Source organism: Aspergillus brasiliensis (genome assembly GCF_001889945.1).
Source record: "Aspergillus brasiliensis CBS 101740 unplaced genomic scaffold ASPBRscaffold_22, whole genome shotgun sequence".
In the NCBI taxonomy this organism is placed as follows: Eukaryota; Fungi; Ascomycota; class Eurotiomycetes; order Eurotiales; family Aspergillaceae; genus Aspergillus; species Aspergillus brasiliensis.
Genome location: NW_027137463.1, coordinates 15,026 through 40,303, shown reverse-complemented (window position 1 = coordinate 40,303; position 25,278 = coordinate 15,026). Strand labels below are relative to the sequence as shown.

Genomic DNA, 25,278 nt, shown 5'->3' with positions numbered 1-25,278 from the left:
TCTCTTCAAAAACCTTAACAACAGCAAACAGAACCACACCTGCAAGCACAGAATGGCGATGCTTAACCTGGTCCTGTCTGCTTCTTACCTCTATGTATTTGGTACTATATTCTTTGACATCATTCACTACCTTTTACATAAATGGTCGAGATCTCGCTGGCGAACCCTCCGCTTTCTTTCTCGGTGTCATCAATACCACCACCTCTACTACCCCCGATCCCTTCAATTCAATCAGCGATACGCCAAACCAAATGCATTGATTGCGCTTCCTCTCGAGCTAATATGTCAGTTACTTGGAAGCGTGGTCGGCTGGATCCTTGCTACCATCCTGAGTTACAATGTCAAACGCCTCGATTCGAACGCCCTTCCTCTCGTTCTCGTCGTACAAACCGTTCGCTCTCTCTTCGTTATTATCAGTAACGGCCAGGACTCCAATCATATCGCTCTTGACAAAGTACCGAAAGATCATAGCTGGGCATTTGTGGGACCGGAGTACCACTCTTTACACCATATATACCCAGATCGGTATATGGGGTCTATGGTGAAATTATTCGACTGGGTTGCGGGTACTGCGTATTCCCTAAGGAACAAGACGGTGGTCATGACCGGTGGATCGGGGGCTTTTGGACAAGCGATGGAGAAGCAACTACTCGCTGAAGGAGTTAAAAGCATACACAAGCTGAGGTTCGGCAAAGACTGGAACAATGGGGACTTCTCGCGTGTTGGTCCTATCCTCGAAGGAGCCGATATCATAATTCTCGCACATGGAACAAAGGGACTAGACGCTATGGACTCGAACTGCACCTCATCAGTCCGATTCGTTGAACTGTTCTTGCAAAAAAAGTCTACACAGTCTCAGAGGACCAAGGTTCTCCCGGAAATCTGGTACGTCGGCAGCGAAGCAGAATTGCATCCTGCTTGGGGTGGGCCTGAGATGGTACGATACACTGCATCAAAGAGAGCATTCTTACCCTACGCACGTGCTCTGTACAAGTCGGACAAGGTGATATATCGACATATCGTTCCTGCAGCGTTCGATTCTCGCATGGGAAAAGCGGTTGTGTCGGCTGACTGGGCTGCGCAGTGCACCATGTCGTGGATTCGACGAGGAGCCCATTATGTTCCGGTTACATATACGGGGCTCGCATATCTGAACTTCTTCAAGTTCTTATTTGGAGCTTCAGCAGATCCGAAATGGGTGGATAAGATAAGGAAAGCCTAGGGGGGCGTATATCACAAATAGTGGTTTATGGTGGAGTTGTTCCTTGGTTACCTTTTTGTGTACATAAACATTCCCCAAGGCTTTTAGCGCATACTAGTGAATTTAACAAGACATATGAAGACATTCCTCGGCCGCGACAATCGGATTGGATCAGTATAAATATCAGTATAAGCAACGCTTGCGAAACGCGATCATCAATCTTGAGATTTCTAATTCCATGCTTCGTCTGCCAACCAGATCAATTAATGACAACATGGACTCACATGTGATCCGACTCAACAATCCAAAAACAAAAAGCAAAACAAAAAAATAAAGAAAAAAAGAAAACATACAACAGAAGGGATTCGCTGGTGGTCACCCACCCAACTACTAACCTCCCGGCGTGTGGCTTGAGTACGGCTGAGCGGACGGGAAGCCCTATTTTCCACACCCTGTGGTCGTATGTACTTATTTGAACGCCATTCCGCCCTATGTAAGACATAATCATATATAAACCTACTTGTATGGTTCATGTTCTTTATCCTATCAAGCGACGTGTGTTCGATTTTAGTCCTCACCTTCTAGTCCTCCCAGGAGCACCTCCACCGAATCAGAGGCGGCCGTCCCTCAGGAGGGTCCGACGTGGTACAGAGAATACTACGTTTCCCATCCAACTCCCGGCTAAAGTCGTTTGTGGTGTCCGGACAGATGATATGGAATTTAATTCCCGCCATCCTACTCAAAACCAGGAAATCAACCACCTGTTCCGACTTCCGCGCCCCCATGGGCTTCACACGCTGTCTCACAGGCCGTGATGCAAGCTAACAGACCCGAAGAGTTAAAGGTTCTCCACTTGCTCTTGGTTAAACTTCCATCTGGTTCGGAACAGCCAAATGATCAGGTAGACAACCCGACTGCTCTAAGATTGTTGTGTGATGATGATCGGCAGCGCAAAGTTGACTTCACCTAGGCACTTTGTATGGCCATGTGGGGGGAGGGGATCCTATACGCAGCTTTAATAAGTACTTTAAGAATCGAAGAGGGCCGTCTACTAGCAAATGACGACAGGGCTGGAAAGGGTTACGAGGACAGAATGTGGTAAATCAGGCATGCCGGTGATGTAGACTGAAAATATATTTTTGCACAGATGGTTTTCGTTCGGTCTGAAGCCGACATTGTGGATTAGGAGTACTACACAAGCAAGAGGCCACACCTGAAAGGCGAGCAATATAAAATGGTTTTTATTCAATTTTTTATATACCCCTTTTTTTTTTTTTTTTTTTTTTTTACGAGGAGAGGCAAAGATTGGATGTGCAAAAACAAAAAAGGTAAAAGTTGCAAAAAGATCTGTCCCGAGGGAGGTTCGAACTCCCGGCCTTGGGATCGCATGGAAGTTGTGCTTCCACGTCATACTGTCGTATGAGACCCACGTGATAACCAACTACACCATCGAGACGACTTGTTGAAGAACGCTCAACAATTTAGCAACTTATACCATCAACCACTAGATGCACAGCCATCCACCCACACCATCCTTTCTCGTCTTCCCCCCACCAACAAGGGTGCATGGTCGGTGATAAGGTTGATTAAGCTTATATGTCACTAATTAGCGGGTCCAGGGCAGGGATGTGCTTCAAGCCTTCAATATGTCATTCTTCCTACCCAAAAGAGCCGCCATAGCCCTTCCTCTCGCCCTATTGTCACCAGATGCCATATCATTTCTCCATTAGGAAGTTCCGAAAGTCCCGATACGAAGTCGATGATTTACCGATGGCGTCGTCCTTGGCGGACAATGCCATCAGATGATCATAGCAGAATCACAATGGCCAACACACTCACCCTATATCCCACCGGAATATAATTTTCTGCACGGTCCGATACCCAATGTGGTGCTAGAAGCCCTTGAAGATCCATCTACACGGGCCAGTGGGTCCCAAGTTTCGCCTCTCGTGGCTGCTCGGATATAGGCTTTAGGATACATTGTTTTCCTAATCCTTCCAAGTGCGGCCCGCTATCGGGCCATGGCATACAATAGGGGCGCGCCTATTTTTACGCCGACAGTTAAATAGTATCAGACATCTCTACTCAGATCGAAATGTTATAATTTTCTCATTCTGAATCATCCCCGGTGCAAATTCCACCCAACCTAACCATGGAAAAACTCCCTCCTCGCATCGAGGCCTGGCTCGGCCGTCTCCTGCGCAATAAAAGAGGCCGCGACGCGAAACTCCTCACGCGCACTAGCCCCGTCATCAAAAATCTCCAACCCACCATCGTGGTAACCTCGTCTGTGGGCCCCTCGCAATCTCCACTACCCGCCGAATACACCCAGGTTGGCGAGAACCGCTTCCCGCCTCTGTCTTGGACGGTACCCGACGACACGGTGTCCGCGGAGGAAATCAACAGCTTCGTGCTCATCGTGGAGGATGCGGATGCACCGCTTCCGAATCCGATCGTGCATGGGCTGTACTACGGCATTTCCAAGGAGAAGACCAGTATCTCTTCAGAGGATGTCGCTGTGACAGATGCAAGTAAGAGGGCATTGCAAGGGGGATTTCAGTACGGGGTGAACTGGCACCAGAATGTCTGGAGTGGGCCGCGGCCGGTATTGGGACACGGTTCACATCGGTATTTCTTTCAGGTGTTAGCGTTGGGAAAGCCCCTGGAGGAGAAGGCTTGGGGAAAGCAGGAGCTGTTGGAGTGGTTGGAGAAGGAGAAGGAGAGTGTGTTGGCTTGGGGTGAATGGGTGGGCACGTTTGTGCGGGAGCCTTGATGGGATGGTGGAACTATGGATTTTGGCACTTTTGGTGAAATGCTTAATGCTAATTCTAATTTATACAGTCATATAATTTTATGCGTGTCGACATGTCGATCATTGGGGTCTGGCTGGTCAGGTGATCTGATTGTTTGGTCGCTTCATCTTCAGCATCTCTTTTTCTATTTGTTTATATCCCTGCTGCGATGTATATATCCGAAGTTGATAGGGAGTGTTGGAAATCTATCGGATGATACGATCATGTTGTGCTGCATCGAGGTCCCTAGTGAATAACCTCCTGTTGGTCTAATATGCCAGTCAAGGCCTCACTACCCGTGCGCCCCACTCAACAGTAGAGAACCCTGCTGGTTGTGTGATAGCTGGGTAACATATCCAGCCCGCATCATGATTCTCCAGCTTTGTACGACATGACTAGAAGCCGGCTCAGCGGCTACTCGCAGGAGCAATTTATGCTTGCAGTCCGGGAGCGAATGCCGGGTTTTATTCTCCTGGCAGCCGTTAGAGACAATTACAGGGGCCTACCCCTGATGGGGTGCAGTTTTGAGAGGCAAGGTGAACTCCAGACTAAACTTTGTCAGTGATGCTGGCTAATCTTGACTGGCTACCTTGAGTGGGAGTAAACATACACCTGGATGCGTGTCTACTGAATAGCTCATGGGACAGTTTGTGACCGTGGCGTATCGATGGGACGTTGTTCAGAAGGAGCGATGCCGCTTGGCAACGTGCATAATGATCCTGCGGATCGGGCTTTGAGAATGTGGAGCACTATTATATAACAGTGCTCAGTATTGTAGAAAGAGCGGGTCAGATGATTGATCAATATTTGGAGACTTTGCTCCCTGGCTTCGGAAGAACGATTCTATCTTAGATCGTTTAATATACTTGCAGACAGGAATTTTGCCTCTCAACAGCTTTCAGAGTCAACTCTCATCGAGCACAATGATCCAGGAAGACGAAAAAGAGCAGTTTGCTTCCGGCAGCAATAGTCCTTTCGAGACCGCAAAAGAAAACCTTGTCCTCGGAAGCACCACCCCCGATGTTGTGAATGTCGTGAGTAGCGCATTGTCTCCCAGAAAAGGTCCAACCTAATCGAACATCTGACAGGACTGGATTGGACCAGACGACCCAGAGTGCCCTCGAAACTGGCCAAAGAGCCGGAAATGGCTCAACGTGCTTTTGATCTCCCTTCAAGGGACGCTATCTCCAATTGCATCAACCATACTAACCCTAGGGGTATTCGATATCGCCACAGAGTTCCGTCTGACAAGTCCATATACCCCAGCCCTCCCCATCGCCTTCTATCTCGTGGGTCTCGCATTAGGTCCCCTAGGCGTGGCACCGTGTTCCGAGATATTCGGCCGTCGTCCCATTTACACCATCTGCTTTGCCATTTTCACCCTCCTTAACATCGGCTGTGCATTAGTCCGTAATATGGCCGGCCTCATCTTACTACGCTTTCTAGCGGGCGTGGCTGGCTCCGCGGGCCCTAGCCTAGGCGGCAGCAACATCGGGGATTTGTTTTCGCACGAGGAACGAGGCAAAGCTCAAGCGGTCTATGGCCTGGGGCCCATATGTGGTCCGGTTCTTGGCGGCGTTGTTGGTGGGTTCATAGCTTATGGCACGCATGGCTGGCGATGGATGATGTGGGTGGTCGCTATAGCTGGGGGCGTAGTTACGTGCCTCGCTGTTTTCTTCCAGAAGGAAACGTATGCACCAGTCTTGCTGGAGCGTCGAAAGAGAGTTCTCGAGAGGACGAATCCTGGGGTCACGTACCGGGTTGAGGCAGGCTTACAAGCATCTCAGGTCTTCCGACAGTCTATTCTACGTCCACTACGGCTATTATTCTTTTCCCCAATATGCACCTTTATGAGTCTCTACCTGGCATTGTACGTGACCACGTATCCCACCTGATCAGCAGCAAAGTACTAATCAATCAATCAGGGTATTTGGCCTCCTCTACCTCCACATGGTAACCATCACCCTCCTCTTCGCCTCTCATCCTAAATACAACCTGCACAGCTATCACTGGACACACGGCACGACCGGCCTGGCCTTCCTCGGCGCCGGGCTCGGCGCATTCGCCGGCGTCGCCTTCTGCATGAAGTACTCTAACCCATCATATCGATACTTCGCTGCCCGCTACGAGCAAAGAAGCGGGAAAGCCACCCGCATGCCCGAATTCCGCCTACCTTTCATGCAAGTCGGGATGCTGATTGTACCCATTGGTCTACTGATTTTCGGGTGGACTGCAGAGTACCATGTCCACTGGATAGTGACGCTCGTGGGCGCTGCTATCTTGGGATTAGGCATGGTTACGGCGTATATCTGTGTGCAGTCGTATTTGGTCGATGCGTTCGAGGAGTATGCGGCTAGTGCGCTGGCTGCGGCTGTGGTCGCGAGATTCATTGTTGCGGCGGTGTTTTCGGTGGTTGGGTTTCAGTTGTATAGGAGGTTAGGGTATGGATGGTATGTATTGGCTCTATGATCTAGTTGGTCTGGAATTGCTAATAAATGTTCATCTAGGGGATCGACGCTGTTGGCATTCATTTGTCTGGTGGCGGTTCCGATTCCGTTTCTGTTGGGTCGGTATGGACTGAGATTGCGCCGGATGGGGACTGAGATGGTTTGATAGATATTGTTAAGGCAAGGATTCATAATGGTCTACTGTGTGATCTGAACTATGGTCACCGTCGGATAGGACCCATAGCGTGGATGAAGGTCGATCAGGGTCTGCAGGGCTAGGATCGAAGCCTGTACTCCGTATATACTGCTGCCAGACCTACTAGTAATTCACAAGAATTGATACATTTGGCTTCTTTAACTTGTGGTGTGAACCTTTTGTAGACGTTTCCTTTACCCTGATAAACAGATCACGGCCAATTGTCTATTCGCGGACCCAAAGGGACAATCTTGGATTATCATAACGGCCTTTCCACGCTCAGCAGTCTGGAATGGTTCTCGATAGGTTAACTAGTAGAGGCTCAATGTAACTTGTATAATTCGCTACCCACATTAGTCAGAGCTCTGGTAATTAGCCATTCTGAACAGGAACATCCTGGAAGCCCAGATCGGCACACTTGCGCTGCTTCTAGCCGGGAGCCGCCATTCCGCATCGGGGCAAGAGTGAGGGGAGCATCGACGGTGCATCGCAGCCTTGCGAATTGCAAGCGCTGCGCTGCTCTCATCTCTCTCTCTCTCTCTCTCTCTCCTTCCCATCCATTTCGCTTGCATCAAAGGCCCTCGGCAAGACATCGTCATGTTTCCTCCGATCATAGTCGCAGGAGATGCGCCTTCCCAGTTATTATTATATCCCCAGCCAATACCAGCATCGCCTTTTCACACTCAGAATGACTTCGATCCAAAACAACAGATGAGCTGGGTGCGTGGTGGTGCGCACCTCATTTCGAGTCTCTTGATCGCTGCTCGACTTCCCACCTATGTTTTTTCACTGCTGGATAATGGAGCGCCCGGTTACGCTAGCCCGACTGCCTCGACCCAATTCGTATTCCAGCTGGAATCCGCGCCCAATACTACGACACACTCCTTAGCGAAATATAGAGTCGAAAAATCCATGAAGTTAGCACGTCAGGCTGCATGGCATGCTCCCGCAGCAACGGCTGCTCCTGTAGCTGATGCGAAAATCATGATCCTACAAGAAGCCGAGGATGGATTTACCGACACCGATCATGCGATATCGTGGTGTCGAGAGATGAGACCGGACTTATTGGTGTATCACATGGCCCGACCGCTCGGTACAGGGGAATTGTGGGATGTGGTTAGATTTGGCCCTTTCACACGCGATGGCACCCAGGATCCCATGAAGCTCATCGTTGTGGTGTCTGCGGACGACATACGCGCCGAAGGTGTTGAGATCTCAGACGGCCATTCGTGGGAGAAGTCTTGCGAGGATTTCGTGGAAAATCTCGGTTCAGGTGGTCGTTTGGATACAGTCATTACCTGCGCCCATCTTATCGTGCTCTTCGGATGTGACGGCTTGATATATCACCGAGGTAGGGGTGGATACGAGCCAATGCTCTTCTTTGACCCCGTACGTGGCGAGGGAGATTTCTTTAGACAGAACCTTGGGCCGGTCCCTGGGCTAGCTGAGACTTTCATTGCTGGCATGGCCGCGCATCTGGAGCGAGGTTCAATAAGCGAACTAGACCTGGCTATTAGATACGGCTTCGAGGCCGCTAGACGACTGGCGCAACGGGGCTTCATGCCCAGGAACTCCGATAACGCAATCGACTATCCTGTGGATCAGATAATGGAAAACTTAGTTCCGAACGAAGAACTACTTTCATATACAATACCCTCCGAGGAGATATGCCAAGGGTCTAACCCTGATTGGACTATTCTTGATCTTGCAGTGATTAATCCAATTGAAGTGGCTCGTGAGATTGTGCAGGCCGGCCCCCTCGCGCCCACGAGCCGCATACCTGTAGCGAAATTCCGTGAGTTGGTCCTTTACGATAGGAAGGAAATTGAGCAATTCCGATCAATGCACAACCTCATAGAAGAGTATCTTGCTGAGACTCCGGGGAAGCCACTGAACATCGCCCTTTTTGGTCCGAGCGGTAGTGGGAAAAGCTTTGCAGCAATGGAAGTCGCCAGAGCTGCATGTCATCCGCGAAAGATCAACATTTTGCAATTCAACCTTTCGCAGTTCGTTAGACTGGATGATTTACTGGAGGCTTTCAGCTCGGTGCGTGACTCAACTCTGGCGAGATACCTAACGCTCGCATACTTTGATGGCTTCGATGGCGATTTCCTGAACTCTCCCCTCGGATGGCTCTCTCATCTCTCGCCATGTATGCTTTCGGGCACTTTCCTCGAGAAAGGACATGTGCGGCCGATTGGGCCCGCTATACTGCTGTTTGGAGCAGGGCACGCTACAAACTTCATGGAATTTGACCAACGTGCTACATTTCTCACCCAACAAAAACAGGCCAAAGGTTCCGAGTTTATCTCATATCTACATGGTTTTATCGATGTACGAGGACCAAGCCAGTGTGACTCACAAGATGAATTATTCTCGGTAAGAAGGGCGGTGATGCTCCGAGCGCTGCTTGAAGAGAGAGCACCCAATGTGATGACAGGCGGACGCATCATGATCGATGAGGGTGTGCTTGATGGGTTACTCCTTGTTCCGACTTTCCGACACGGCGCGAGATCTATGCGTTCCTTGTTGGCCATGAGCAAGTTGAACCAGCGCAATATCTTTGACAGACTGGCGCTTCCTTCCCCAGCCCAACTTAGTCTACACGTTGACTACGCCGAGTTCGTGAGATGCATCGATTGCCAAAATCTCTCGAATGATGTGCGAGAGTACCTAGCGGAGGAGCTGCATAATATCTACAGACTGTATCGATTGGATATGGCCCCGTCAAAAGAAGAAAGGCGGCAAGTGGAAACGGAGATCTCCCTTGCTGAATGGAACGTTCTCCGGGAGGACTTGAGAGAATCCGCTCGAGCGCAAGCCGCCGATATACCGCGGAAGCTCCGACTACTGTCCTGCTTTCTAGGAAAATCCCGCGAGGACCATGAGCCGGTCAGAGAATTTACAGATGCTGAAGTAGACATATTGGCAGAGAAAGAGCACGAGAGGTGGAATGCTGAGCGCTTCCGACGGCGGTGGCGTTTGGGTGTCCGCAACCAAGTTCAGCGATCGAGTCCTTTTCTGGTACCCTGGCGAGACCTGGAACGTGTGTGGCAGGATCTTGATCGCGAACTGGTCCGCAGCTACCCAACAATTCTGCCGGAAGGTTACTGTATATACAGATTGAAGAGATCATCATAGACGGAGATATGCTGGCGTGATCGCGACCCACGATGCACTTTACTGACCGGAGGAAAATTCGATGCGAACATTGTATATATCTTAACCAAGTATCTAGCACTTATCAAACTTCTGACAGCTCCTTGCCTCATACCTTCTTTGGCTCCATTTATACCACACAACCCAGAAAACTAGTACTACCACAGTCAAGGGAACCGCAACCGCCAGGTAAAGCCAGATATATTTGGAAGCCACAACCGCAGCATCACTTGATTGCCAATTAAAGAACCCCATGCTGAATATGGACTAAACAACGTGTTAATGCTTCAATTACACTTCCACCTTGATTTTTGGCTACGTGAGAAGGAACAGGATACTAACCGATATAGTCGTGGCCGGCAAAAATATGAGGGTCATAGTGGCCATGGTCTTCATCGACGCGCTATCACGGCGAACTTCCTCGGCGCATTCGGCAGAGCTTTGAGCGATCTATGGTTGCGGAGATACATTATTGCCATACTGAGTGGATTGCTTGAGCTGCCTACCATCATATTAAAGCGGCTGTCAATCTGCAGGTACTTTTTAGCAGGTGCGGCTTTGAAAAGAAAATCTGTGTTTCTCACCATATTCCGCTGTGACTCTATTTTCAATGGAATGACCTGCAATTCGTATGCCATGCATTTGCAAACGTGCTCATCCATCTGAACCCGACGTCGAAGTATCTCCGAGTACGATGGTTTCGATTCGTAGGCCGAATTGGTCCCTTCGAGGAACTCGAAGTATCGAAGCAGATTTGCTGCCAGGTCCTGGTTAAAAAGCCATCTGCGACGAAGAGTCAGATGCACCTCGCCCAGTTCGAATATTCGGCGCCGAACGGCATCGAGATCGAGGAGTTGCGATGCCCAGTGTAGCTTTGCCTCTTCACCGGTCACGTTGCGAGTGAGAGTCTCGAGCTCCTCGACGACCGCCTCGACCTGCCACCGAAGGAAGCTCACGGGGAGGATCATGAAGTCTGGGGGCAGCAACCCATAATCGGTGGGGAATGGGTCTCGAGACAGAAGAAGTTCCAGATCGAGGCCTCGGTGAGACAAGATGATACACACCCAGTCTATCTCTTTCTGGGAGTACCCATTAGCTCTGCCCACTGGCAGGCCGCTTAGAACGAGAGTCAACGTCCCGTGTCCAACGTTTGGCATTTGTAGAATGAAGCCTAAGATGTAAATTAGAAAGGCCATGTACTATGGGGACGAAAGGTATTTAGGCTTACTGCTATGCTCTGTCGTAGTCAGAAGGGAGCAGCCCGGCTTGCCGTTGTCGAGCAGCCGAACAAATTCGGTCGGGATCCATTTACTCCTAACAGCTGTCTGAATTATCCGCTTTCTGGCTTCATCCATACTGCCTTTCTCAGGCTGAACCATTCTGTGTGACTGGGTCAGTCGGGCGGAGAGCGTGACTAAGTAGTTGGTCCACGTACAATAGCCGGAGGCATCCTCCTTCCCAATTGTTGCGTTTGTCTCTCTATCATAACAGTAGAAGAATGTCATGTCAGGCCGTTCTATCCGAATGAATAGGAAGTGGACCTACCATTGGAGGCCTTTTAATGAAAGCTTCCGCCGCCTTTACGTCCAACTCCTGGATTTGAAGAGGTGTGGGGATTCTCCATCCTGCTTTCTTTGGCGATGGTTTAGAGTCACTATGACCAATTTGGGATTGTCGTAGAGAGCAAACCTCGATGATCTTCGTGCTCGTTTCAAACGTGCGAAACATCACTATATGCCGATGATGACGGCTGCAGAGGCGAAAGTATATGCTAGTGCGTATAAGGCACGAGTGTGAGCATGAAGGGGAGAGCCAAAGTGGAGCTCTCTCCCTTTTACTGCCCAGCTTCTTGATATTTCTTACTACCCTAGAGGTCGCGAGGCTGCGCGCTACGCCGCTCACCTTCGGTTACTATTCTGAGCTTTGAGCGCTCAGATGAGAGGCGCCACGCATAGAACAAAACCCTTCTCTGAAGGCGCTGGCTGTCATCACGACTACTGCTGCCAGGCTGTGTACATACGCCGCCTAACCAGCCGCCCATCAGACCCAATAATAACGGAAGTCGAGAAAAGTGGATGGAACGCAAGACGTAGGTTCGAGATGCAAGCAACCAGTTGTACCTACATTGTAGCCGATGATTATCATTACCCCGCTCACGCTCACTGATCCATCACCCATGCAGGCATTGTGTGTCGGCGGTGGATGCTTAAGCCTTTTTCAAATCTCCATTGGCTGACCGCAAGTGCCGGCCACACAGCAGTACTACTAGTAGTTCGTGTTTGATGCAAGGCTGCCCAGATGTGGTTACGGCATTGCTCGCTTAGCCAATCTCCGGACGTGTGGAAAGGCGCTTTGCACAACGCGCACCGCGCCAATCGTGTCATTTGGTGTTGCTTCTTTTCTTATCATCAGCCATTCCACACCATCACCATTACCTCTACCCATACGCACAACTAGCAGGGAACAACTCCATCTTATCAACCACTTTCGTTTATCATCTCGCAAAATATGTCTCCAGCGCAATTCCGCCTCATTTTCAACGTCCCCCCTACCGGCCTGGCGGCCTGCAAAGCCGCCATCTTCGCTGCCGGCGCGGGCCGCTACCCGGGCGGGAAGTATACCGAGTGTTGCTGGACCACCGCTGGAACGGGCCAGTTCTGACCTGGTGACGCTGCCAACCCGCATACGGGGACTGTGGGGGTTTTGGAGGAGACCTCGGATGTCAGGGTTGAGACGATCTGTGTTGGGGAGGACGTTGCACGGCAGGCCGTGGAGGCGTTGAAGAGGTGTGCTATCCTCTACTCATATGAACTAACGGTGGTTAAATACTGACTGGTTGAGCAGGGCTCATCCATACGAGCAGCCATCGTATAGTGTTTTCCGTATGGAGGATTTCTGATTATTCTGGTGTACTGAGAGCACGAGTTGTCTATTCGTGCAGGCTGGGTTGATGAAACATTGTGTTGATATTATTTCCCCCCTCCTCTCCCCCCCCCAACTCCAACAAGATATCATCAACACTAGGCCGTTCAAGTTCCTACAGGCATTAATTTAATTTGTGCGTAGCCCCCGCAGGCCTAGATGTACAGCGACCAACAAATTCCACCATGGCATCTCTGCCACTCGGCTTGACCGGGATCTCCGTATGTAAAGCCCCAAGAACATGTTTTCGAGAGATTGTCAGACCAAGCTGTTTCCCCTTTCGTTCCAGATCATCTGCTGCGTGAGAGGGGATCACCTCGTCCTTCTCCGCAGATAATATAAGGACTGGAGGTAACAGATTTCCATTCACATTGCCGATTGTACTGTTCTCCTTTTCATGCCCTAGCTCATCTCTCCAGCGCGCCATCCGCTCCATCGCAAGGATACTATCCCAGTGACTCCGTAAGAAAGGCCAAAGATATCGATACGGCAACCACTTCTGCGGATAGAGACTAATCAACATATCCTTGACACTGGAAGAAGGTGCCTCGAGAATCAACCCAGCAATAGGAACCGAAGAATGAGCATCAGTCGCATCGCGTGACCGAGGAAGATAGGTAGCAAGGCCAGTGGTCGCGATTGCGGAACCCAGACTATGTCCCCATAGAATTACCTGCAGATCTGTGTCCGGAACGGCATAGGTCTCCGTAACCCAATCAAGAAAAGCTTGCGTGTCAAGCTCAATACCATGCTGGGTAGGGCGACCAGATGATGTCCAGAAGCCGCGATATGAGAGAGCGACTACCACATAGTCCTTCTCTTCGGATGCCGGAGCAGGAGAAAATTTTGGAGAGGCGTGGACTGCGCGTAGGAACTGCGACAGAAGAGGCAAACGCATAGGGGTCGAGCCACCGTTGCCTTGGAAGTAACAAATAACTACTAATTGCTTTTTCATCTGATGTTTCGTCTGCTGAATGCTTCCAGACGAGGTGGCTTTGGCAGGAATGTGACCTTCGCATATAGATAATTTCGTACCATCGCGACTCCGAATTTGGTGCGTTTGCCAGCGCACCGGCTTACATTGTGCCTCATAGTCGGAGATCTTTTCGGAACGTGAAAATGGGGGAAGCCAGGTGAGGTAGAGAAGCTTCTCTTGCATCACTACAATCCAAAAGCATTTCCAGGTCCATAGGGAGAGGAGCAGACCTGTGAAAATGACAGGAGGTATTAGAATTGGTGGTATTGACTCGGTAAAAATATTGCGTGATTGATGACAGCTGCTCAAGGGTAGAGGTTGATGCACATTATGGCAGGAAATGGGCCGTCTCTTTGTTGCCCGAACAATGGTGTGGATATGTTGGGACGGGATGTGGCTCTGGAATCGCGCCGATGGGAGACGCGGGATCGTAGCTCTTCCGGTAAGAGACGACCGTCTGCCAAAATCAGGAGGTACGCGTTGAGCGCATCGCCAGATGCATATGGGCGGCATCAAGGCTGGGGTTGGATGCGCAATAGGGAAAGAGAAACCGCCAGCGGATGACTGGATTTATGCTGGAGTTAGAAGAAGATTGGAGTTGAGATTGGGATCCGCGGCATGTTGTGTCTGGACATAGATGACTCATCACTGCACAAGAGAGCAGGGACCCCCTACTAATGCTACATCTCTACGGTACTTGGTCTCTACCATCCAAATTTCTGTATATCAAATCAGCAATAAGTTTGTCATTTTATGTCATATGTTAGGCTCGACAAGCATTCGATTGGTAAAAACCCAATGTTATGAACCAAGTGAAGCAAATTTAGCACATAGCGTCGAGTTCAATACCGCACAATACAGCCGACGAATACAGAGCCCAAAACCATGGGTCCTAGACAGGGCTGACACCCTTAATAGGATGCATTTTACGTGACGCAGCGAGCTTAAAAAGCATTTCTTGCCGAATGAGCCGCAGTTGCTTTCGTCTCCTGTTTGAGATGTCGGCAATCGTGGCCGCTTGTCCAGCTTCCTCTTGGGAGTCTTCCTCTGAGGAGTCTTCATCTGGGGAGTCCCCCGATGCAAAGATCGCTTCTGGGAAGAAGCCTCTTGGGAAGTCCTCTTCTGGAAGGTCTCCCTCTGGGGAACCCACCGAGTCCATTTGTGGCACAGATAGACCCCGAACGTATCCGACAGTAAGACGCACCATCGCCCACCAAAGCCGAAGTTCGGGCGCAACTGCCGCATGAGACCAGAGGGTATATTCTGGAAAAGAGTACAAGGCATCCCAGAACCGCCCGTGGTCCCCGCTGATCTCGATGTCTCGATGGTACTCGAGGAGATGTTCGTTGAATTCAGCTGACACCCACGTCTCGATGAGACGGGCAGGACGAAGGATCATGACTTCGGGAAGCGATTTTGAGTATCGTCCACCGGTGTATTTCTCATCTTCCTTGCCACAGACGCACATAGTAGCAATGACCTTGTCATTATCTCGACATGCTCGACGATGCTCCTCGCACGCAAAGGGCAGCCGTTCATCACTTGCCAAGATATAGTCAGAGTTATCGGGCCTAGGAGGACATACGGGGATACTCGAAAGTCGAGGTAGCCACTTCTCCCTTTTGTAGAGACTGATATGCCCAGTTACGGGGTGTTTGTTTCCATCCTGAATTCGTTCAACGTGGAAAAGGTCATTGGGCTTTGGAACCCTAAAGCAGAAGCTGGCCTGCGAGTAGCAGCATGCATCTTTATCTGGGCATTCACGTGAAAGGCCTGCTGCCTCTAGAACCTGCCCCGCCTTCTTAAGGAATTCCTTATCGATGGCAAAACTGATAGTCTGATGTCCGATTAGTATGTATCCAAGCACGAGGCCGAGAGTGACTAACCTCAATTCCACCACGAATCCCAAGAATTCTATGATACGCCGGACCGATCAAGACGCAAGGTACGCCATTGTCCTTGAGCAGCTTAGCCACTTCAGCAATGAACTTGGGTACGTTGCCCACCTCCCAATGAGGAAGCTGATGCTCGCCAGTAATTGCGCTGGTAGACATTTTCAAAGGAAGTAGATCTGCGTACAAGTGAAGATGTGCATTTGAACCCGAGACAGGAGCGAATGTAGATGATTTTATAGACATCCTGAAAAGCAGGTCTAGGATAATGCCGTGGTCAATGATACAAGATCCGGTCCTGCTGAAGGTAGGAGATGAATCTTCCGGTAGATCTTCCGGTTCCTTTCATCAGGAAATAGCAGTGACCGGGGAGCTCCGACATGATTGTACATAACAGGTCAGTAGTCAGTTATGATACAACTCAATGGGATCAAGCAATCAGTTGCTATCTTGGAGAAATCCATCCTTCCGCAGAGCTGGCCCCTTCAACGACAAATGGGGTATTACCGTAGCTGGAGACGGCATTGCAAGCAAATGGTCCACCACGAGCGTCGAGTATAATGTCAAGGCTCCGCATGTGTGCGATGGTAATTCAAGTGTGAGCAGAGATGTACTGCTTACGCCACTTCAGTGCGACAAGTCTCCAGTCCTGAAACTAGAATAGATTGATTATCGAAGAGTAGTCTAATGTGATTAAGGATGAAGCACATGTTTCAGCTTGAGATTGTAGTAAGTCATTTCCGGAATTGATGCAGATATCTTCTCTGAACTTCACACCATTTGACTGCCTGATAAGTGCCTGATTTGCTCCCTATATAACGATTGAAAGCATCATATTCGGATGAGACAAGGTCCTTTCAGAAAGATGCATTCTCAACTGTGCCAACTGCGAAAAGTCATTGGCTTATGACGTCAAGAATGGCATCGCAATGCGGATATTGCGGGTATGGCGGGAGGAACCAGCCCAGCAGCTGCCTTGTTTATCGGGTGTCTACTGGTGGAGATGCAAGCGGGGAAGACGTCGATCATCCGGTGGACCGTGGAGCAGCATTCCTTTACAAGCAGCCACACATCGCGCCTTGATCCAGATATTGACTACAGCAGAAACCGTTTCAATTGAAGTTATGACTTCTTTCGGCAGATATAGCATTTCCAATCACACTTGATTATACTACCATCATCATGTATCAGGGACAAACATTCGAATCAACCTACCCATGGACGAAAGCACCAGTAATAGTACAAGCTCCCATGCTGAACATCGCCGGCCCAGAGCTAGCCACCGCCGTATCCGCAGCCGGCGGGATAGGATTCATCGCAGGTGGAAACGACGTATCGAGTCTCGAAAGCAAGTTCCAGAGAGCCGAGCAGCTCGTGAAAGACTACAAGGCAGCGGGAGGCTCCCCCGACGAGAACCGTCTTCAGCTATACAACGGCCCGACCTTGCCATTTGGGGTCGGGTTCCTGAACTGGGGAGCTGATATAGAGGTGGCATTGCCGCTTATTGCTCGCTACCGTCCATGTGCTGTGTGGCTATTTGCACCATCTAACAGTGCTGCTGATCAGGTTCCCTGGGTGGAGGGGATCCGGGCTCAGACTGGTGGGAGTGTGGCGATTTGGGTGCAGGTGGGGAGTGTCGAGGATGCAATTGATGCTGTGGCTAAGCTGCATCCTGATGTGCTTGTCGTGCAGGGCAGTGATGGTGGAGGCCATGGATTGCAAAACTCTGCTAGTATTGTGTCTTTGGTTCCAGAGGTCATCGACCGTCTGGATGCAGGAGCTCCGGTCAGTCGGAACAGTTCAATGAAGCCAAGAATTGTCGCAGCAGGTGGTCTGGTAGATGGTCGAGGAGTGGCAGCCGCACTTACATTGGGCGCCGAGGCGGTAGTAATGGGGACTAGGTTCCTGGCCTCTCTTGAAGTCCCTATACCGAAGGGGTACCAGCAAGCGATTCTCGATGCTAGTGATGGTGGTGTTCATACCACTCGCTCCGCGGTCTTTGATAGGGTACGTGGGTTTCTGAGCTGGCCGTCCAAGTATTCCCCGCGAGGGATCGTGAACAAAACACACACGGATTTTGTGGCAGGTAAAGTGACTGAACAGGAGAATTACGACCTGTACCAAAAGGCTCAGCAGGAATGTCCAGTCTATGGGCCAACGGGGAGGATGGCCACTTTTGCGGGCACAGCGGTAGGCTTGGTGAGAGATATCCTACCTGCTGGGGAGATTGTTCGTAGGGTAAGGAAGGAAACAGAAGCTATTCTAAGAGTAGACAGACTGGCCAAGCTATAGGGATAATGATATGAACTCTTCTAGCTGGTCTGGAACGGCCGGAACTATACATTCCTAAATTGATGTATATAATTCCTTATCTTTTGGCGAGTACATATTACGAATTTCCTACAAAAGCGATATAGTGTGCAGGACGCCCAATTAGGTATACTGTACGCAGTCTGGCCTAAGAGCGAGAACTACTGGATTCCACCCCCAGCTGACTCCGATCCTGCATTTCCACCACCTCACTCTGCATCTCAAATTGCACCGCCTTCATATTCGTCTGGTTTGGATTGTATAGGATCGGCTCCTCCATACTGTCCCATGCCTCTGACGTAGTATCTCTGGCTGAAAAGGGAACCGATTTCAGCGGTCGGATTGTTTGGAGAACGCTTCTGCCGTGAGAAATATAGCTCGTATACGCCAATCCATCCCTATCTTCGTATGTCGCGAGGAAAAGCTTCACAGACGAGAGAGTCAATAGGAGGATGCTAATAGATAGATGAAGTTCTTCGATGACAGTCGCGTAGGCGCCAAAAAGCGTGGGGTTATTGGAGGTAATTTGTTTCTTGATGGTGATGTAGTGCAGAATTGAGAGGGGAATTAAGCTAATCGATTAGTTCATGCCTTTGATTCCGTAAAAACAATGGATGGAGATGGACGTACGAGACTCGGCAGCCTAAGATCGAGAGTACGACTGCCTTCCGGGAGGGCCGTAGACGAACCCGATAGATCAATTTCACTGGGTATGTTAGCAGTAGGGCTTCCAGGATAATGTCTAGGGTGGTAATAGCTATCCAGTCGGATAACTTTATGGTATATTGTTGTAAGCAGGTGTCCTCTCCCGGGAATTAAGGACCTCTTGTAGCTTACGATCGAGTCACAGTCGTGATTGATATCGGTCCATGGATCGCGACCACACCGAATGGCGAGAAGGAAGATTGCAATAAGAGTCCAAGTAATTGACAGTCCTAGCAAGCCTCGCGTCATCCAGCGATCTGTAAATGTAGACAGCTGTTCATAGAACAGGCTAGTGCAGGATTTCGACAATCCCAAAATGACGATATAGAGGAGGTCTGATGTATAAACACTCTTAAAAGATGAGGTGAGTATATGCATCGAGAACGGGAGCGAGGCATTACCTTCTCCATTGTTGTTAGCAGAACTATACCATGGAAGAGGTTTGCCTATAGGAGTTGATCGCACAACTGCAACTGTAAGAAGATAGTCGTCGCTCAAGATCATCGATCGTTTCGAGGTGGCGTAGATTCGCATTCCCAGAGACGAAAGAACGAGAAAGAGGCACACACTTGCAAAAATCAACACCAGTCCTGTATGATTGAACTCGTTGTTTTCAGCCAAAGGGGGAGACACCCCCGGCGGCAAACTTGTATATGTCATGAAGGCAATCGCGGGGTGTTAACCTGCAAACATGTGGTTTGTACGAAGGATGTCTACACTACGGGCCCCAGAAGAATATAACTAAACAAAAGGCTGCAGGCATACTGGAGAATTATCATGGTATTGGTGAGACCCCTGGTTGTCCCTGGTCCGGTGTATGTAACTTCGATGCCCGGAGGTCAATACTGGAGGGATATTGGACAAAGACATACGGAAGATAAGCTTTAATTGAACTGATACCGCCAAGGAAGCTAAGATATTCCGTTGCACCAGCGCTAGACCTTCGGGGGCGCTGGTGCGAATAGAACTGTCCAGACCACTCCGGCTCCTTGATGGTCTTATTGCGATGCACAGACTAATTTCCAGCTGCCATCGTTCTCTGACCCTTAGCAGAGCAGATACTCTACCGGATTGAAAATTCACGATGTGCTCGGACACCGCATAAGCTCAGACTAAGTGGAGAATTGCGGAGGAAAGAGGCACAGACCAACCCACCTGCTTAGAATGCTGTCGATTTAAAAAAAGACCTCGAGCAGAATTGATGTCATGAGATGCCTTTAGATGCGAGACAACACCACCGGTTCAGCCGTCGGAGCGACCGTGAATTTATGAACTGCCAAGGATTAGAGATTGCACTGTGCTTGTGTGCCGCGTACCCCCTGCAACCAATATGCTTTGGTGCAGGGTCCGGTGGCGGGCCGTTTCTTGTTAGGGCAGTCACTAATGTGAAGCTAAGCCTTCGATTTCCAGGATGTTGATAAGGCGAGGGGCACTCGGACGCATCGCTTTTTCCGCGCCGCTTCTGTTCACTGATTTATTCTCCGACCGCACTTCTGTGTTTCTTGGTGTCCTTGAGTTTTGGTGTCATTGTTTCCACTTTCCCAGCTACAGGCTCAGTTCTGATCTTGTAGGATGGCGGTCGCGCACAACATGCAGCACGATGCTGCCAAGGATTCTGCCGTTACCGGCTTGCAGGCATTGGAGATCGATGCATCCAGTGAAGAGAATGGCATCAATGGCACCCGTTACGACGTGACAGAAATGGACCGCATGGGCAAAGTCCAGCAGTTCAAAGTAAGTACCTAATGTCCGGAAAGCATCTACCGACCGATTAACATAATCGCAGCGAAATATTCGACCATTAGCTGCTCTCAGCTTTTCGGCCGTGTTACAGTCGACGTGGGAGTACATCATGCTGTAAGGCCATTGTCAAACCTATTATCAGCCATTCTCTTAACATGAATAGTTCCGACTACGAAGGCTTGGAAGATGGTGGACTGGCAGGCATGCTGTGGACCTATGTGTGGAGCTCCATTGGATTTGGGTTCATCATTGTCTCTTTGGCGGAGATGGCCTCAATGTGAGATACCTTTTATTCATCCATACCATTATAGCAGCTAATATGCCTAGGGCGCCTACATCTGGAGGCCAGTATCACTGGGTCTCCGAATTTGCATCCCCTCGCTATCAGAAATTCTTGAGCTATGTGACCGGCTGGATGTCCGTTCTGGCGTGGCAGGCAGGAACCGCATCGGGCTCGTTCCTGACCGGAACCATCATCCAGGGTTTAATCAGCGTTCGCGACCCTGACTATAACCCTACTGGATGGCAAGGCACATTGTTTGTGTTTGCGATGATCCTTATTGCTTTCTACTTTAACATATACGGTGCGGGACTCATGGCCCGTATGCAGAATTTGCTTTTGGCAACTCATGTCTTCTGCTGGGTGGTTATAGTAGTGACACTCTGGGTTCTCGCTCCGCTGCAGCCAGCAGAAGCGGTGTTCACGAAGTTTGAGAACTTTGGAGGGTGGTCATCCATGGGACTCACCGTGATGGTGGGCCAGCTTGCGGCCATCTACGGGTGTCTCAGTGCGTGTGCTCTCACCACCTCAATAGATCAACACTAACTAGTACAGGCTCCGATGCCACGGCCCACATGTCTGAAGAGATCAAAGATGCAGGCCGATATGTGCCCATCGCCATCACCTGGTCCTATTTCGCCAACGCCATCCTCGCATTAGTCGTCCTCATCACAATGCTCTTCGCAACCCCATCAGTCGAAGACTCCCTCAACGATGACACCGGCTTCCCCTTTATCTACGTCTTCAAACAAGCGACCAACACAGCAGGCGTCAACGGCCTAACAGCCATCATCCTCATTCCCGTGATCCTAAGCAACATCCTCTTCAACGCCTCTACAGCACGACAAACATTCTCCTTCGCCCGCGATCGCGGACTCCCATTCTCCAGCTGGATCGCCAAAGTCGACGAAAAGCGCAAGCTACCAGTCAACTCCATCATCCTCAGCTGTATCATCAGCGCCCTCCTATCACTAATCAATATCGGCTCCGAGACCGCCTTTAACGCCATCGTCTCCCTCAACGTCGCGGCCCTCATGTTCTCCTACTCCATCTCAATGAGCTGTTTGATCTGGCGAAAGCTCTTCCACCCGCATACTCTACCCCCCGCGCGCTGGGGACTGGGACGCTATGGTCTGGCGGTGAATATCATCGGCTGGTTATATGTTCTGTTTGCTCTGTTCTGGTCGTTTTGGCCGGAGGCGACACCTGTCACGACTGAGACGTTTAATTGGAGTGTGGTGATTTTTGTGGCGGTGTTTTTGGTGAGTTTGGTCATGTATGTGGTTCAGGGAAGACATCAGTATGATGGGCCAGTGACGGAGGTGAAGAGGTGTGGGGATTTGTAGATGCATGATTTTTTTTTGTATATAAACGCGCTGAGGATCTCAACAAAATAGAAATATTCAAAAACCAACGGTGAAAGAAATGCCATGTGTTTCAAACCTACGGTCACAACGCTGATAAGCAGGTTGTACTTGCTATCCTGTTGAAAAGTTGAACTGTGATGGCATAGTCGTTGAAGTCACAATAGAGACTCTCTGTGCTGTTATCCCGGTTGGAGGAGCAAAGTTATCGATCAACACGGATTCAAACCGACATGGCACACTTCTCCTTGGTCAATCCTCGGCCATGTATATAAAAGTGAGTATCGTTTCCGATACATGTCATAACAGAAAATAGTTTTGTGCCAGTGGCTTTCTTACCATTGATTACAGGCTACGTATATTTCTGGACACCTGTATAGTACCCAGTGATGTAGTAGTAGTATTGAGTCATATTCATGCTCGATTCCTCTCGATCAACGTTGCTAGATTAACATTCTGAAGGACATGTTTCAACGCATAACCCTATTACAATTATTCGAACCCTGTAAACTCACTCAATCAATGACGAGTACATGTTGCGCTCCCGCTGGTACCTGATAAATAAACACTATTTGATGCAGATGATTTACACCAGGACGGGGTAAACTAGGAGAAAGAGACAGATCCTTCAATCCTTTCAAGATACCTCAAAAGTCTTGTCGCTCCATCCATATCGCCGTCCCAGCCGCCTCCCAAGGATAAGAAGACGATAGCCCTCAATCCGATTGTTATGGGGCCGATGCAAAGTGATGGCTTTCTGAGCGGCCAATTCCTGAGGCGGCGAGAAAGTATAGACGGAACCGAATCTCGGGATCACGGAGAAATTGAGGTCAACCATGGCAGCTTCGAAATCTGACCAGGACACCGACCCTCTGGAACCCGACTTGGAAAAGAGTGTAGAGAAAACCTCGAAGGTGCTAGGCTTGACCTTCAGAATTGGGGCTTCCGGCGCAACGTCCTCCTTCTCCCAAGACTCCGTACCTGGGGCAATGCTATAGACAGAGGAATGTGCCGGTCTAGTCTTGACTTTCTGACGCCGCTCGGCAATCTGTATCTCAGCACTTGGCGATTCCGGAATTTCAAGGCCAGGAGCAACCCGTGTAGTTTGTGCTTCCCTGTCCTTCTGCTGTTGATATTGGCTCTGGATCTCAGACAGGCAGCTTTCGTTGAGATCTTGATACAGGAAGCCTATGTCCGCGCTGGTCTTGTCAATGATGAGTTGGTCCAACGCAGCGAGGGCGCCTTGGGCCATTCCTGGTTCGCGTAGGTTGTCAATTGGGATCGCATATTCGGACAGATCAATCTCCTTTTTCAGCGGTTCGAGCTCAGCCGCCAGATTCTTCAATTTTGACAGGTACGCTTGGCCCTTTTTGGCTGTCAGGGGCGGAAGTGCCAGAGAAGCAGAAACGGACTGAACAAACGCGGCAGTCACGGCGAGATCACTGAAAGCATCATACTCAAGATCGGTTGTCTTCTCTCTTTCGGTAGGATCGGTCCGTTGAAGGTCATCAAGCTTTTTGATCCAGTCCACTGCCTTTGGTGCGGTAGTCTCGTTCTGGCACAGTCGAAGTATATAGTGGAGTCGCGGATCCAAGCGAGTCAGAGTGTCTGGTTTGGTCTTCATCGCCACCCGGGCTACACCATTGTCATATACGCCAGGTACTCGTTTGAAGTGCCCTTGTCCTGAGCCCACTTGGACGTAACGCGTCAACCGCGCTTGAACCCGCTTATATTCGAACGAGATCACGTTCGCCAGTTCCTGCAACAAAACGCTTCTGTACGCCCGATCAGCTGGCCCTTTTATGAGGCCCTGCAGAAGCTGATGTACGAATCCCCAAATAGCAGCGCCAGCCACAGCATTGTAGATTGCTTCAACAAAGCAGATGGAAATGTATTTATCGGTAATCAGAGGCAGTATGCGGCCACGATCGTCGGGAACAAGCTCAGGTCGACTAAAAAACCAGATGTTTACGACATGGGTCAGAAATTCTGGCTCGGTTCGGCAAAGGTAAAGATAATCTTCAAGTGCAGTCTTTTGATCCCAAGCACGAGCGGCCAAATCCTCCAGTGAGAGCTTTTCGGGCTTCGAGTCCAGCGAAAGCGAAGACAATGCCTCACGGGCTGCCTTCTCCGTCTTCTTGGGCCGTGTGTTCTGTGGCAGGGAGGAACCTTGGTCAAGGATGTCTTCGATGAGGATATTGAGTGTTTGCAGGAAATAGGTCTGTCTCATCAAGATCAGCTCGCCGGTGGACCGGGGAACACAGATGCCTGCTTGAACCGCCGTTGCCAGCCCAGCCATTACTTCCCGGTACTTGTCAGGGTCAGGGACATCGTAAGACCGGCCGTAGTCAGGCCCATCTAAGAACATGGTGAAGCTATAGTGGAAAGGTTGGACATGGCGAAGATTTTTCGTGCGCATGCTTTCGAGAATGACGGCTGCATCTCCCGGTCCTCCATTCACTCCCTGCTGGTACTGACCCGCAAGCGAGGTGGTTGCCCGGTGTTTTAGATGATCCAGTAGATAGAGTCAGGCCGCGCAATGTCTCGTAGGTTCAACTCAGGAAGAAACTTGTACACATCGCCCATGGATTGGTCATTGGGTGAACGGAGCACGGCACCGCCTGCCGCGCCTGCTCTGAAGGCCGCCTCTCGCTTGGCCTTACCAAATTGACGCCAAAACTGCTCGATCCGGGAGCCGTGAAGCCGGTATTTGCGAGCCAGATCCCGATGCAACTCTCGCACGAGTTCAGCATTATCACCCACATCATCCATGATGAACGAGTTGTACCAGATGTTGTATCGGCACTCCCAGACGATGTAGATGGGGAGGAGAAGTGAGAGATAGAGAAATAGAATGTGGGATGAGGCGAAGATGTTATCAGCTACTAGGGAACAAGTTGCTCGAGATACATGACTAAAGGAAGAAATATAGAGCTAAAAAGAGAATAATAAGATAGCCTTAGATTATATAATTACTATTATTTATATATTCTTCTAGGCATGAGACCCTGAAATATTATAATATTATTTTAATTATCTAAATAATAAATTATAATATATATCTTATCTCTAAGCTTACTTGGTAAGGTGGATTATATAATAGAATTCTTAATAATTAATAATATTAAAAGATTTAGTTAATTTATTTATAGAATTTTTTATATTATAAAATACTATCTTCCATTTATTATTTTATTTAATATAAATTTAATAGTAGTAATTAGTTTTTTTATTAAGTAGTATATCTTAGAAATCTATATTTTTCAGGCTTATTCTGGTGGTGTATTCCTG

At 49.6% G+C, this 25,278-nt stretch overlaps 12 protein-coding genes and 1 non-coding gene across 13 annotated transcripts; 6 read left to right on the top strand and 7 right to left on the bottom strand.

Annotated features, from left to right (window-relative positions):
- Positions 1 to 52: 52 nt before the first annotated feature.
- Positions 53 to 1,222, top strand: ASPBRDRAFT_35236 (uncharacterized protein; the record flags this gene model as incomplete). The annotated part of the gene is made up of 1 exon (XM_067623324.1): positions 53 to 1,222. One exon carries the CDS (start codon positions 53 to 55, stop codon positions 1,220 to 1,222), a length of 1,170 nt encoding a protein of 389 aa, XP_067473451.1.
- A 912-nt stretch (positions 1,223 to 2,134) lies between these two features.
- On the bottom strand, positions 2,135 to 2,727 carry ASPBRDRAFT_427745 (uncharacterized protein). The gene has a single exon (XM_067624869.1). The coding sequence runs from the start codon at positions 2,610 to 2,612 to the stop codon at positions 2,253 to 2,255; it is 360 nt and encodes a 119-aa protein (XP_067473450.1). The 5' UTR covers positions 2,613 to 2,727; the 3' UTR covers positions 2,135 to 2,252.
- On the bottom strand, positions 2,550 to 2,657 carry ASPBRDRAFT_t263. Its single transcript has one exon. It is a non-coding gene; the product is annotated as a tRNA-Met (tRNA).
- Positions 2,728 to 3,169: 442 nt separating the features above from the next.
- On the top strand, positions 3,170 to 4,271 carry ASPBRDRAFT_49097 (YbhB/YbcL family Raf kinase inhibitor-like protein). Its single transcript, XM_067626249.1, has one exon. It carries the CDS (start codon positions 3,354 to 3,356, stop codon positions 3,972 to 3,974), a length of 621 nt encoding a protein of 206 aa, XP_067473449.1. The 5' UTR covers positions 3,170 to 3,353; the 3' UTR covers positions 3,975 to 4,271.
- Positions 4,272 to 4,885: 614 nt separating this feature from the next.
- Positions 4,886 to 6,647, top strand: ASPBRDRAFT_666198 (MFS transporter). Its single transcript, XM_067628745.1, has 4 exons — positions 4,886 to 5,027; positions 5,082 to 5,863; positions 5,919 to 6,443; positions 6,501 to 6,647. The coding sequence occupies exons 1-4, from the start codon at positions 4,917 to 4,919 to the stop codon at positions 6,604 to 6,606; spliced, it is 1,524 nt and encodes a 507-aa protein (XP_067473448.1). The 5' UTR covers positions 4,886 to 4,916; the 3' UTR covers positions 6,607 to 6,647.
- Positions 6,648 to 7,347: 700 nt separating this feature from the next.
- Positions 7,348 to 9,777, top strand: ASPBRDRAFT_201102 (uncharacterized protein; the record flags this gene model as incomplete). The annotated part of the gene is made up of 1 exon (XM_067621510.1): positions 7,348 to 9,777. One exon carries the CDS (start codon positions 7,348 to 7,350, stop codon positions 9,775 to 9,777), a length of 2,430 nt encoding a protein of 809 aa, XP_067473447.1.
- Positions 9,778 to 9,823: 46 nt separating this feature from the next.
- Positions 9,824 to 11,626, bottom strand: ASPBRDRAFT_427684 (uncharacterized protein). The gene is made up of 8 exons (XM_067624867.1): positions 11,485 to 11,626; positions 11,341 to 11,427; positions 11,231 to 11,274; positions 11,024 to 11,175; positions 10,380 to 10,966; positions 10,302 to 10,325; positions 10,138 to 10,245; positions 9,824 to 10,062 (listed from the first exon to the last, which is right to left on the bottom strand). Exons 1-8 carry the CDS (start codon positions 11,521 to 11,523, stop codon positions 9,871 to 9,873), a joined length of 1,233 nt encoding a protein of 410 aa, XP_067473446.1. The 5' UTR covers positions 11,524 to 11,626; the 3' UTR covers positions 9,824 to 9,870.
- Positions 11,627 to 12,367: 741 nt separating this feature from the next.
- Positions 12,368 to 14,251, bottom strand: ASPBRDRAFT_49092 (alpha/beta hydrolase). Its single transcript, XM_067626248.1, has 2 exons — positions 12,640 to 14,251; positions 12,368 to 12,581 (listed from the first exon to the last, which is right to left on the bottom strand). The coding sequence occupies exon 1, from the start codon at positions 14,204 to 14,206 to the stop codon at positions 12,842 to 12,844; it is 1,365 nt and encodes a 454-aa protein (XP_067473445.1). The 5' UTR covers positions 14,207 to 14,251; the 3' UTR covers positions 12,368 to 12,581; positions 12,640 to 12,841.
- A 334-nt stretch (positions 14,252 to 14,585) lies between these two features.
- On the bottom strand, positions 14,586 to 15,747 carry ASPBRDRAFT_201099 (uncharacterized protein; the record flags this gene model as incomplete). Its single annotated transcript, XM_067621509.1, has 2 exons — positions 14,586 to 15,530; positions 15,580 to 15,747. 2 exons carry the CDS (start codon positions 15,745 to 15,747, stop codon positions 14,586 to 14,588), a joined length of 1,113 nt encoding a protein of 370 aa, XP_067473444.1.
- A 911-nt stretch (positions 15,748 to 16,658) lies between these two features.
- On the top strand, positions 16,659 to 18,017 carry ASPBRDRAFT_49091 (nitronate monooxygenase). Its single transcript, XM_067626247.1, has one exon. It carries the CDS (start codon positions 16,768 to 16,770, stop codon positions 17,875 to 17,877), a length of 1,110 nt encoding a protein of 369 aa, XP_067473443.1. The 5' UTR covers positions 16,659 to 16,767; the 3' UTR covers positions 17,878 to 18,017.
- A 26-nt stretch (positions 18,018 to 18,043) lies between these two features.
- ASPBRDRAFT_35228 (uncharacterized protein) lies at positions 18,044 to 19,260 on the bottom strand (the record flags this gene model as incomplete). The annotated part of the gene is made up of 3 exons (XM_067623323.1): positions 18,044 to 18,467; positions 18,526 to 18,668; positions 18,733 to 19,260. 3 exons carry the CDS (start codon positions 19,258 to 19,260, stop codon positions 18,044 to 18,046), a joined length of 1,095 nt encoding a protein of 364 aa, XP_067473442.1.
- Positions 19,261 to 20,088: 828 nt separating this feature from the next.
- Positions 20,089 to 22,052, top strand: ASPBRDRAFT_69875 (uncharacterized protein). The gene is made up of 5 exons (XM_067629050.1): positions 20,089 to 20,334; positions 20,387 to 20,457; positions 20,507 to 20,620; positions 20,671 to 21,131; positions 21,179 to 22,052. Exons 1-5 carry the CDS (start codon positions 20,173 to 20,175, stop codon positions 21,967 to 21,969), a joined length of 1,599 nt encoding a protein of 532 aa, XP_067473441.1. The 5' UTR covers positions 20,089 to 20,172; the 3' UTR covers positions 21,970 to 22,052.
- Positions 22,053 to 22,624: 572 nt separating this feature from the next.
- Positions 22,625 to 24,759, bottom strand: ASPBRDRAFT_59870 (uncharacterized protein; the record flags this gene model as incomplete). Its single annotated transcript, XM_067628126.1, has 2 exons — positions 22,625 to 24,460; positions 24,565 to 24,759. The coding sequence occupies 2 exons, from the start codon at positions 24,757 to 24,759 to the stop codon at positions 22,625 to 22,627; spliced, it is 2,031 nt and encodes a 676-aa protein (XP_067473440.1).
- Between the last annotated feature and the right edge of the window lie 519 nt (positions 24,760 to 25,278).

Excerpts from the sequence above, each read along its gene's own strand:
- ASPBRDRAFT_49091 (XM_067626247.1), top strand. The coding sequence starts at position 16,768 with ATGTATCAGGGACAAACATTCGAATCAACCTACCCATGGACGAAAGCA.
- ASPBRDRAFT_427684 (XM_067624867.1), bottom strand. The coding sequence starts at position 11,523 with ATGTTTCGCACGTTTGAAACGAGCACGAAGATCATCGAG. Across the intron at positions 10,246-10,301 it reads ACAGCCGCTTTAATATGATG|ATCGCTCAAAGCTCTGCCGA; the intron begins GTAGGCAGCTCA and ends CCGCAACCATAG. Across the intron at positions 10,063-10,137 it reads TGCCGGCCACGACTATATCG|TCCATATTCAGCATGGGGTT; the intron begins GTTAGTATCCTG and ends CACGTTGTTTAG.
- ASPBRDRAFT_49092 (XM_067626248.1), bottom strand. The coding sequence starts at position 14,206 with ATGCCGCCCATATGCATCTGGCGATGCGCTCAACGCGTACCTCCTGAT.
- ASPBRDRAFT_427745 (XM_067624869.1), bottom strand. The coding sequence starts at position 2,612 with ATGACGTGGAAGCACAACTTCCATGCGATCCCAAGGCCGGGAGTTCGA.
- ASPBRDRAFT_666198 (XM_067628745.1), top strand. The coding sequence starts at position 4,917 with ATGATCCAGGAAGACGAAAAAGAGCAGTTTGCTTCCGGCAGCAATAGT. Across the intron at positions 5,028-5,081 it reads CCCCCGATGTTGTGAATGTC|GACTGGATTGGACCAGACGA; the intron begins GTGAGTAGCGCA and ends AACATCTGACAG. Across the intron at positions 6,444-6,500 it reads AGGAGGTTAGGGTATGGATG|GGGATCGACGCTGTTGGCAT; the intron begins GTATGTATTGGC and ends ATGTTCATCTAG.
- ASPBRDRAFT_49097 (XM_067626249.1), top strand. The coding sequence starts at position 3,354 with ATGGAAAAACTCCCTCCTCGCATCGAGGCCTGGCTCGGCCGTCTCCTG.
- ASPBRDRAFT_69875 (XM_067629050.1), top strand. The coding sequence starts at position 20,173 with ATGGCGGTCGCGCACAACATGCAGCACGATGCTGCCAAGGATTCTGCC. Across the intron at positions 20,335-20,386 it reads GCAAAGTCCAGCAGTTCAAA|CGAAATATTCGACCATTAGC; the intron begins GTAAGTACCTAA and ends ACATAATCGCAG. Across the intron at positions 20,458-20,506 it reads ACGTGGGAGTACATCATGCT|TTCCGACTACGAAGGCTTGG; the intron begins GTAAGGCCATTG and ends TAACATGAATAG.